At 43.4% G+C, this 12,077-nt stretch overlaps 1 protein-coding gene across 13 annotated transcripts in view; it reads right to left on the reverse strand.

Annotated features, from left to right (window-relative positions):
• The window catches only part of PRRC2C (proline rich coiled-coil 2C), a 102,799-nt gene that overhangs the window by 33,260 nt on the left and 57,462 nt on the right, over positions 1-12,077 (reverse strand). For all 13 annotated transcript variants that reach the window (XM_014605166.3, XM_014605171.3, XM_014605170.3 and 10 more), the window contains 5 exons: positions 11,578-11,732; positions 10,927-11,284; positions 10,338-10,423; positions 8,565-8,753; positions 4,184-4,435 (listed from right to left, as the gene is read on the reverse strand). In XM_014605166.3, the coding sequence (XP_014460652.1) occupies positions 4,184-4,435; positions 8,565-8,753; positions 10,338-10,423; positions 10,927-11,284; positions 11,578-11,732 (1,040 nt within the window). The remainder of the gene's footprint in view (positions 1-4,183; positions 4,436-8,564; positions 8,754-10,337; positions 10,424-10,926; positions 11,285-11,577; positions 11,733-12,077) is intronic.

Consider the following 12,077-nt stretch of genomic DNA (forward strand, 5'->3'; position numbering starts at 1 on the left):
CTATAAAAATGAATCCTTTGCCCAAAAAAGTTTTGGGGCATCCAGGATCTGGATGTATACACATGTTCAAACAATCTGGGAAAAATTCCATCAGGTTTGTTTTCTGGTAGATAAAAACTTACCAGGAGACCCCTGGGCATACATTTGAATGCTGAGCCACTGAGGAGTAGAGCTTGCAGTGCTGATACTGCACAGCCAGGGGGGGGGCCTGTGCACACACCTCAGGGTGCTCTGCAGGCTCCCTCAGCCTGTCTGGAGAGAGATGGCTGCAGTGTGCAGGGCAGCCCTGATTGGCTGACCCAGACTACTCAGGGACAGCCAGAGTCTCCCTGAAGCACAATGTGGGGGTTGTAAAGGAGTTATGTTCTGCTCCTTCCTTGGCTGCAGCAGTACAATCCAGCCTGAACACCACATTGTTTCTCTCTAGAGACTACAGTAAAGAGCAGGGAGTTAGTAAAAAGAACACTGCCAAGAGAAATTTAACTGCCTGTTCAACTGTTTTGTGCCTGGCAGAATTAGATGTTTCGACACACCCTGTAAATTGTATTAGTATTCCTTACAAAACATATGGAGGATATGGAGTCTGACATCAAGGCTATGGAAGTTTCTAAGATAGTCTTTGCTGGTATTTCAGTTGGCTTCCTGAAAGAGTGACCAAAAAGATTCTAGCAAACCAGAGAACTGACCATTTCCTTAACTGAAGCAACTGGATGCAAGACACATTTCTGGATTTGCAGCTCTAACCAGACATTTGTATAGGCACTAAGCAGTTATACAGAAGTGCCTTGCTAACACTGAGTTCAGACATAACACTCTTGCAAGGTAAGGAACTATCATCCCCATTATCTGGTTGGTGAACTAAATAAGAAATTAAATGACTCTCAGGATCACACAGGAAACATGTTGTAGAACTGGAAACTGAACCCCAACGTTTCAGAAGCTCTGATCCAGTGCTCCTAAAAAGAACTTTTGAAAACACTGTTCAGACATTAACCTTTCTTTCACTGAATTAGAAAGTAAGGGGGTCTTCTTTTCAGACTATAAAAATTGTGACATTTGCCTTTTCCTTCAATAGCTCAAGATTATTAATAATTTAGCAAGACATTTTGCTGAAGAAACCCACAAAACTTACAAGGTACTGAACAACCAAAACAACAGCGTCAGAAAATGTGAGAGGGCAAACTATAAAAAGAACCAAATTTTTGCTTTAAAAAAGCCCAAAAGTCTTCTCTAATATGTTTTTTTCTCTTTACCTAGTTTTTATATAGGGAGCTTAAATTTCTTGCTTTTGCTTGAAGAATCGATGGGTAACCAAAGAACCCATAAGTAATAAGTGGAACTAAAGGAACTTAAAAGGGAAAGGAATTTTGGGGGGGAAACAATTTTTATTAATACCTTATTGACTCATTATCCAGTTGGGAAGAAGTGTCATTGGGGAGTTTCAAATGCTGCCCAACTTAGGACAGCTTCCATACCAAAGCACTCATTCTTTTTAAGCCTTCCTCCAGAAAGATGACACAATGTTCCCACAACCACTCCAATATTGAAGGTTTATAAAGCTTCTACTTTTCTACCCTTTTCAGATGTTTTACTTAATAAAGAATCCAGAAAGACCACAAAACCCTTTTGAAGGTATCTCCCTGATGGTACAAATGAGAATAGAAAAAGATTAATGTATTAGTGCTAGTGATGGTCAGCATTTTGCTCTGACACACCTCTCATTATGAAGGCTTCCTGGAAAGAAGATGGTTTTGTTCTCTGTACTTCAGACAGGTGAGAATGAGTTGCTATGGCCCTGGGACTAGAACAAGATGTTATTAAGGTCAGCCCACACAGTGAACTCAACACAGGAAGTGGGGCCCAAACCAGAAGCGGGAGGTGGGAAGAAATTGCACAGCCAAGGTGAAATCATAGCCTCCATTCCAATTGCCAAGAATACCCATTCAGTATAGGTTACACTCCAATCCTGCCTGGCAATATAAAGGTATTATTGATCCTAATTTTGAGCGTGTTTGTTAGCAATTTATATCTGCTGGTTCAGCAAAGCCTGATACAGTCAAATGCACAGAAGACAAAACAGAAGAACTGAAGCACTGAACTTAAGATTCAAACTTGTCAGAACCCTTTAAAAAAAAAAATCAGCAAAAATCCCATCACCGCTGGGACCAGCTGAAACCTGTCAAAACAACAAACTACAGTAGATATTAGAGACTGTTTCTTTGCAAGGACAGAGCTCTCATGCTATACTGGTTAAGTATGCAACAATGTGTGGCCCCCCTAACCAAAGCGTATATTGGCCTCAATTTACTGAGGTGCATGGCAACTCGGCAACAATTATTGTTGATCTTTCAGAGTTGTTTGAACTGAATTAAGTTAGAACTATTAAAACATGTTTTTGAAGTGACTTGCCCCTCACATCCCTCGGCATGAGAGAGGGTGTTTGTTTCTTTTTTGTGATATCTTTTATTGGATCAACTATATAGTTGGGATTGAAAATGGCTGAGTTATGGGCACAAGCTGCCTTTCCATGGGGGCAACAGCACTCTAAACCAATTTCTCAGCATGTAAAAAATAACCACAGAACAATAATTTGGCAGAGGTTAGTCAGATTTCCATTCAAAATTAAGCTCCCTGCATGGGACAGCATGGAACATAAATCTACCTCATTAACGGGCTGTATAGATTCTCCTGAAACGATTCCTAGCATCTAATTTAAAAACTCTGGATATTCTTTTTAATAGCTGCCAGGTGATGAACCCATTTTCTATAGCCAGAGCTCCCACTCATTGATAGCAATATCCTGCACTGCTTAGTCATATGCAGGCTACTTTCAAGTTATCCTGTATGCCACTAGTCTTCAGTGAGCCATTACAGCAGTAGCATTGTAAGGAAGCCTGGGTCAATCTCATTTTCAGGCTGCCTATTGTGAAGTCAATTAAAAAAAAAAAAAAAAGCATTGCTGTAGGGCATCATTTAAAATCTGCACAGAACAGCAAAGCTATCTGTAGAGAACCTATAGTGAAGCTTAAACAGTTGTCAAGGTGTGCTACAACAGTACTCATTAATGGATATTCATCAGCAAAGTTTTTAAAAGTACTTTAGTCTCATTGGAATTCAAGTGGGACTTGGGTATCTAAATGACTGACAACTTTTAAATAAATTTTATCCCTATTAAAGTTTTATTTCAAGACAAGAAATATGTTCTTTCCCTTAGTGTGGTGCTCAGTTTCCAAGTTGAAGGTTTCCAGTCAAGCCTCACTTCCATATGCTGTTGCAGCTCTCTGCTCATGATTGAGCACATCCCTCTTGCACATTCAATCCTTGACTTTAGAGCTTCTGCATATTCAAACCTCTTTGGTGCTATTCTCCACATACCTTAAGAACCAAGACAGACTTTTTTTTCCATTGTTTAGTTAGGAATTCCACTCTGTTACTCTGTCTTAGCAGTGATAAATATTTGACCTCCAGTCATATTTACAGAGCATTACTTATAGCAAATATATATTTTAAATTCTCTGATGATGGTACGAACGGTAAACAAGCACTTCACTCTTCAATTCCTGTGTTTTGTGGGCTTTATTATGAAGGTAAATGCCATTAGCAGGCAACCACATGACAGATGAATTTAGAGATTAAATAATCAGTGCAAAAAATAGCTCTGTTCTAGATAATCAAGTACTAGCTATGTTATACACCAGGGCTGTCCAACTCCTGAAGCAGCAGAGGCACTAGTCTCCACACAACTCACCCCACATGTCATGCAGGTGCAAAACCCCCTACACAACATGCTACATGGGCTAAACACCATGCCACGAGAACCCCAACCCCATTGCTGCACAGCCCCTGATGCACCCTGCAGCCCCAAGGTACATGTGCTGCACCATGCAGACACCCCCTGCACAAGAGACATGAGGCAAAATATATCTCTTTATATATATATATAAACCATTCAGGCACAGGATCCTATAGGTTGTGCCATTTTGCCTTGCCCCCAGTGGAAGCTGGAGGACAGCAGGGGAGCCTGGGGACTTTGGCGGCAGCAGCAGCAGCAAGACAGCAAGTGGGGAAGCAGCGGATCAGGAGTCTGGAGGCTATAATTAAGCCTCTCACAGGCTGCCAGTTAGACAGCCCTGCTACACATATTGCTCATTAATATTCACTAAATTTTTGCCTTTTTTCCTACCTTTGTATTAGTTCCAAACTCTGGAGTGGAGACTGATATCATTGTTCCTATTTCAGTGCTCAGTTCATTCACTGCTTTGGTTTCTTTTGTAGTAACAGGTTCTGGACTTCTGACAGCAGTGGGACTGGGCTTCTCCTGTCCATCAGACTCTCCATGCTGGGCATCTTTCACCTTTTTGTTCTTTAATGAACGCTCCTTTCCAATTGGACCAGGTTTATACTCTTTGTTTTCTACTGGACTCAAGTCTGGAAGCTAAATTATGTTACTTGTCAGTTGTATTTTTTAAACAATATTTTAACATAAGCATATAAGAAGTTTTAAGACGTAAAAGAATCAAAACATTTTGTTGAGATACGGCAAGACTAAAACGACTGTTCCTTGAGCTCTGAACAATTAAAAAGTTCACTTTGTTTTTAATAAGGTTGGTCAGAAATATTAATCTAGCATCAACACATGAAACATACTGCCTGTATACATTTATCAGAGGGCTCTCAAGTAGCAACTCATAAACCAGGCTTGTCCAACATATGGCCTGCCAAGGCATTTCCTGAAGCCCGCAATGCTGCAACAGGAAACAAAACCCTTGTCCCTCCCCCAGCCCCTCAAGCAGCTTCCTAATGGGTACTTAAGGGCTGGGGAAGTGACAAGGTTCCCACACGCACTGCGTCAGCTTGACATTGTCAACGCAGTGCGTATGGGAAGAGGAGTAGCCATGTGCCTCTTGGGACAGAATGAGCCCAGCCGGAGCAGCACGGGTTCAGCTGCATTTTCCTCCTACCTGCGCTGGTCAGTCCTGAGCAGCACATGGCTCGCTGCCGCCTTTGCTGGCTGGTGCCGACCCAGGTGGCTCTGTCCCATCCAGAGCTGCATGCAGCTGAATTCACACGTGCTGCTGAGGACAGGAGGAGGCTGGCCAGGTCGGCACCAGCCAGAAGAAGCGGTGGCGGAGCCACGTGCCGCTAGGGACTGACCGGTGCAGGCAGGGGGAAAGTGCAGCTGAGCCCCTGCCACTCCGGCCGGGCTCGTCCTGTCTCATCCAGAGCGGCACACGGCTCCACCGCCACTTCTGCTGGCCGGTGCAGACCCGGCCGGGCTCCTCCTGTCCCTAGCAACACGTGGGAAGCTGACTTCAGCTGCACGCCACTTTTCCTGGCCGGTGCTGACCTGGCTGGGTTCATCCCATCTGGAGAAGCATGTGGCTGAAGCTGGCTCCCCACAAGCTGCTGGGGACGGGAGGAGGCTGGCCGGGTCTGTACCAGACAGCAGAAGTGGCGAAGCAGCGTGCTGCTCGGGATGGGATGAGCCCGGCTGGAGCGGCAGGGGATCAGCTGCATTTTCCCCCTGCCTGCACCGGTCACTTCTGCTGGTTGGTGACGACCTGGCCGGCCTCCTCCTGTCTCCAGCAGCATGTGGGAAGCCAGCATGGGGGGGCCTCGGCAGGCAGTGTCCTGGCGTGACCTCTGTGGGGCGAGGCGGCAGGAGCTGGTGTCTGCTGGACCCTGTGCTCCAGGCTCGCAGTGCTGAGGCCACCAGGGCTGTGCGCGTGGGCGTCCAGGCACCACAGTGAGCAGGGCCATGCAGGTGGGCGGGTGAGGGGCTGCGGTACAGCAGCCGCCTCGTTCCAGCCCCCCTCAGGCAGCACCGACTCGTGGGACTGCGCTGCTCGGGGGATGGAGATGTGGAGCTATTTATTTCTCCCCTTCAGTTTCTGGGGCAGTAGCTGGCTGGATGCAGAATGGGTTCCTCCTGCCCCTGCCCACCAGTAGCTACCATGAACCTTGCATTAACAGGCAGGTGCAGTAGGGCTACACAGGCAGGGTCTCTCTGGCCCAGGACAAAGGGTGTTTGAATATGGCTCACCAGCCCACTGGGTGATAAAAAGTTCATGATCTGGCCCCACATTCAAAAAGGTTGGACACCCCTGTCATAAACCAAATGGCAGAGGGTTAAACAGACACTATTGAATTTAAATATCAAAAGATGTATAACTTGCAACTAACAACAGCTCACAATTCGCTACAGTTTGAGGATGCTGATTGGCTAGTAATTCACCTCTAGTATGAACAAGATAGACAAACTTAGAACTTGTAATATTAATACAGGCAGGAAGAAACCTTCTAAGCATTAACCATGAGATTTCTTTGGCCATTACTTAAGTAACTCCAACCTAAATCTTGACACACAGAATTTAAGCAGTCTACTTATGTAATCCAGAGTTAATTTTATTGTAAGGTGTTGGATTATTAATTCTTATCAAGAGAATTAACTTTTTAGTTAGAAGTCTCCTGCTATTAACAATAATGATGCAATCACTGAATTAGAAGATACCTGCTCAGACTCACATTTTATCAAAAAAAGCAAGTTGTCCGTTTAAAGTGTGGGTTGATCAGAAGTCAAGGACAAGTGTATAATCAGCTTTTAAAGAAGCCTTTCAAAAGGTTTCTTCTAGGCAAGAAGTGTACAAGGGCTGCTGCTGGGTCTCAAGACAGCTGAGAGCTGAGAACATAAGGCTGGGATCAGATGTCCCCTGCTAATTTATCCTACTGCAACCTTCTCATCTCTGCCTGGATAAGACAATGCCACTTCATCCCTCCCACCACAACCACATGCACAGGTATGCGTTGAGGGTGATGGATAGAGCACAGAAAGCTGCATTAACAGAAGATCCAGTGTGTCTGTAAATGTTTCTTCCTCTATCCTCTGTAGACTGAGGAACATCTTAGGGCAGGGGTCAGCAACGTTTTTGGCTGGAATGCCAAAAACACCCCAATGTCCACCCATGCCTCAATGTTGCATGCTAGAGACAGACAACAGGGGATTCATGAGGGGCCTGGTCAATTGTTTGCTGGTGGTGGGAGCACACATGCCTCCGGGCATGTGGCAGGGGAGAAGCTGGGGTTGCGCCCCCTGGTCCCTTCCTTGCTGTGTGCGCCAAGGGGAACATGCAGCCATCACCGCCATGAAGCCAGTGCCAGAGCTCCAGACCCTGGTGCAGCTGTCTGCAGCCTGCCCACTGCCTACTGCAGCTGCCCAGAGCCTGGTCCAGCTGTGGAAGGCAGCCGGGAAGCAACAAACAGCTGCACTGGGCTCCAGAGGCCTGGCACTGGCTCTGTGGCAGTGGTGGCTGCATGTATGCTTTAGGGTCCATGGTGGGCAAGGGGCCAGGGTTGCACTGCCCCAAGATCCTTCCTGGCTGTGTGCCCCGGAGTGCGCATGTAGCAGCCACTGCCACGGAGCCCGGCTGGGGCTCTGGACCCCGATGAAGCTGTTTGCGGCCTCTGCGCTGCCTGCCACAGCTGGCTGGGGCTCTGGGCAGCTGCTGTCTGCCACAGACCATGGGCTGCTTGCAGCAGGGCTTGCAGCCTCCCGGCTGCCTGTTGCAAGCATCCTGGGCTCCGTGGCTGGTGGCAGCTGCTCGGAGCCTGGGCCAGCTGTGGCATGCCGAGCAAATGGCCCTGCGTGCTATGCTCTGGCACATGTGTACTGGGTTGCCGACCCCTGTCCCAGCAGACGGCCACACTGGCATGTAACAAGAAACCTTAATACCAGTACGAATGTCAAACTCTCAGTTTTTAAAGAGTAAAACTGGTCATTCACTCAGATCCCCCCCAACACCTCTCTCAGATTCCCTCAACACCGTTGTTTGGAAAAACCTGACCTTAGGATTGTCAGGTATAGCTGTTCCAACTGGGATACTGCCTACTTGAATTTTTTTGAATGAATGATGTGAAAAATTTGAGAAGTATAGCATTCTCTCTGACGGCAGAACAACAGATCTACTTAACAGGGAAGTGGAAATTTGTGGTACTCTAAGAAGGAAGAACAGAAGGGGTAGGCCTGTCTATGCAGTGACCAATGAAGCTTCCTCCCATGACCTTGAAGGCATCAGAGATGTTATGGAATCAAAATACTCTTGTAAAGCTAGGGTGCCTGAATGGTTGTGGGAAGGCCTGTTTTAACTGCTTGCTGTGGCAGTGGGTAGAGGGCTCCTCTCATGGCCTGCCATCACTACGCTACTCAATTTAACTGCTTGTCTTGTTGAAGAGCTTTCTTCCCTTTCCACCTTCTGAGCTTTAGAAGCAGGTACCCACAAATAAATTATTTAGGGAAAAGTAAAATTCCATACACTTGAATGTACCACTAGAATTACCACAATTTTTCTGTACATTTCCCAGAAAACAGAAAATGCTCCACCTACAGTTTCTTTGTAAGTTCCTAGTGCTCCAGCTTATCAGACCTGAACCTCTAACAGTTTATTTAGCTTCATTCAAGACAACACTGTTTTGGTGTTTTTCTTCTTTCGACTTTTCTACTATGCTTGGGACCACCTTTACAAGCTTTATATAAATAAGCTTTTATAATTAAATAAACATTCTCTTACCTTTTGTACTTTGATGGGGCCTGCCCGAGGCTGTTTCTGTCTTTGCTCTTTTGGTTCAGGTAGTTTGTCAGTGGGCTTCTCTGAAAGTACAGGGCCAACTTCATTGTCACTGCCACTGGATGCTGGTGCTCCAAACTGAATAGTTTCTATTCCAAGCTCGACTCCACTTTCCTGTCCAGGTTTTGCTCCCTAGATAAAGTGGTAAGAGCATGTATTTAAGCTTCAAGTACATTCTAACAAACTGCTGCATTAAGAAGGTTTGTAATTTAACTTTAAGACAGCTTTAAACTTTACCATACAAGCACACAAGAAGCTTGCTGGATTTGATGCACCTCAACAGCAATTTTAAAAGATTTATATTGTCAATAACAAATGAGAAATAAAAATGCAAGTAATTAATACAAAATAACAGTCAAAACTATGCATTTACTCCAAGAAATGTCTGCTCAACTATTTTGTGTTAATACAAAATACAATCATGCACCTTTTGTGCAAGATTCTGTATTTTCTCATTCTCTATTCTGTTGCTAGCATTAGGACAAACTCTTAGATCAAAGCATCATTCAAGAGAAAGTTCCACTGAGAAACCAGATTTCACTATTTGAAAAATGAAGAATGAACAGACATATTTATTTATGCATTTTATCTGAGACTTGTTGCAAAATCATATGTATATTCGGTACCACTAGAAATCTATGAAATAGGCCTAGTTGTTCCAAAGTAGAACAAATCTGGGTGAAACTGTTAGTTCAAGCCGTGGAGTATGAATATTTTTTGCTTATGAATAGAACAAGACAGACATGAAATCACTAAATACTTCTGGGGGAAATAATCTGAAAAAGTTATATTAAAAAAAAAGCTCTATTGCAGAACCATTTTCCAATGCCCTACCCCTGCTCTCTAATTGTTAGCAGCTCAGAGAAAATCAGAAATAGGAACGTGAGGTTGAAACAAATCAGTAGGGGAGATGGTCATCTTGAAATTGCCTACATCCCTTTAAACATTGTTAAATATTTTGATGGAAGTGATCAGAAATTTTTTATGAAGAGAGTTCTCAAATTTACTGGTTTAATTAGGTCAGTTTGTTTACAGACTTAAAATCAAGCTTGAACAGTTTTATATTGTTAGCTATTGTGATAAAGAAAGAATCCAGGATCTTTAAAAGAAAGCCTAGACCATTTAAGATGCACAGGAAAAAGTAGACCGTCAGTTTTAAGGAATCCCATTTACTGCCCACTTTTGGGGACATGAAAGTATAACTTATTGGTTACATATATAATAAAGTCTGATAACTTGAAGAAAACGTGTATGTTATCTTGCTGACTGAGCTGAACACAGTAGCTAATTTTTTTTAAGTGCTTTAACTAAAATTAAGCTTGCATTGTCTTTTCCCCTCTGAAATCACAACTCTTACTAATTGCATTGTTGACAGTAGAAACTGAGGCTTTGAAATTCTGGTGAAGTTAACTGCGTCAATTTTCCCCAAGTTGAGTCTTAAAGCATGCGGTAACGTAATGCTCCAAAGAAAAAAATTAGGTTGTAATTAAAAATGTATTGGTTTAATTTTTAATTGTCAATACTGTGCCAGTAAGAATTTTTGCCCCATCTACACTTAACATCAAATCCTCATGTTACAGGTTTCCTTACTATCACTGGCTCTCAATCTATCATAAGATAAAGATTGCACATAGTATAAAGAAACTAGATAAAACTTCTGTTCCATTAGAAAGATACAATTGTATAATGTTCAGTTCTTTTTAGTTTTATTCTTACCTCTGGAGATGTAGTCGATCCAAACGATGTCAAAGGTTTATTCCAAGCACTCACTGAAGGTGGCTGTGGTGGACTAATAGGTCCCACTAAAAATTCAGAGAATGCAGCAGAGTCAATACTACATCTTATCCACAAGGACTGAGATCTGTAAATATATAACTGAATAGACAATGACATTATGGCTACCAAACTTAGGTCTGAGTTCAGACACGTCCCGCCCCCCCACAACTGTTCTCAGCTCTTAGCAATACACCTCTTTTTAAGTCACCTTCAACTGAGCTAAACTGTCCTACATTTGGAAACATGCAGAAATCCAACAAGACATTATTAGTTGTTGGCTCTCTGGGGAAACCGAATATGGCAACAGTATTAAGAGATGCTACACAATATTTTGTAGTAGAGTTTTATTTTCAGGAATGCTAAGAATCTATCCTTTTCTACTCCCTACAAGACTATTTTGTAACAAGGATTACAGCTTCAGGCAAGGTATCTGAGATCTCTAAACATCTGCCTAGTTAACACACTCCAAGCACAATGTTTGTGTTGTTCTCTTCTCAGACCATAATAAAATGTGAAAGGCACCACTTACACTTCTTGGAGATGTCAGTAATAACAGTCGTTGGCGCTACCTTGTTTTCCCATAATTCTGTTCCAAGAGCATTGTGAGACTGTGCATTTTGCACAGCTTTGCCTGTTACTGCATATTCTGTATTGTTAGTTCCACCTGCTGTTTGAGTTTGAGGTTGAACTGGAGTCTGTGGCTGGCTTGTAGTCTGAGACACACATTGAAGCTGTGTCTGCACTTGTGTCTGAGCTTGTGCTTGTTGAGCTGCAGCTGCTGCAGCTGCCGCTGCTGCCTGCTGTTGCTGCTGCTTTTTGGCAAATCTGGGTGGAAGCTTGGAATTTTGACCTCTTCCTTTTTCACTTGAACTCTTTTTGGTCCAGACCTAAGAATAATATTGATCTTTAGAGAAGGCCAAGACATGAAGAACCTGCATTTTGTCAGTCAATTGTACTATATGATATAAAGAGAAAGCATGACAATTTAGCACAATGCAACTTGGGCCAGATATATTTCAAATTACAATGACTAACCAAAATACAGTAATTGGAAAGGTGAAAAACAACTTTATTAGGAAGCTAAAACTTTTAAATTGCTGCAAAGCCCTTTGCAACATTTTCACTGAATAAGTAGTGTGCAGGTACCGGAACACCAGGTAAAAAGTACAAAATCTCAAACCTGCACCGTCTGTTCCTCCTTCTTTCTGCGCTCTTCATCTTGCAGACGTTTTTGCTGTTTCTTTGAGACCACTTCAGTAAAACCATCATCATTCAAGTTACACTGGGAGTCTTCAACTACTGTTACCTCAGGGTGGTCATCAATGATCACAACACCTACAGATGGGGTGGGTGGGGAGGAAGAAAAAAAGATAGAGGTTGGATGGTTCCTTCCTTCCATTTGCAGTTTTGGATTGTAGAAAGCATCTAATGCAGAGAATGGAATGAATATAAAATGTCAGAATGCACTGATGGACAGTTAGTTTGGTTGTGGTAAAGTTCTCTTCTTGCAGCTCAGCCTCTCTTTGGGGGACCACAAAATAGTACTGAATTCTAAAATCTTATGCAAAGCTGCTCCTTAAAAAAAGGATACCATATTGTGTGTTACAATAACATAACAAAAGTTAGTATGACTTAGCTCCTTTAGGAAGATCATATCTCTCATACCAAATCAGTTACTGA

The sequence above is a fragment of the Alligator mississippiensis genome, chromosome 5 (genome assembly GCF_030867095.1).
Source record: "Alligator mississippiensis isolate rAllMis1 chromosome 5, rAllMis1, whole genome shotgun sequence".
In the NCBI taxonomy this organism is placed as follows: Eukaryota; Metazoa; Chordata; order Crocodylia; family Alligatoridae; genus Alligator; species Alligator mississippiensis.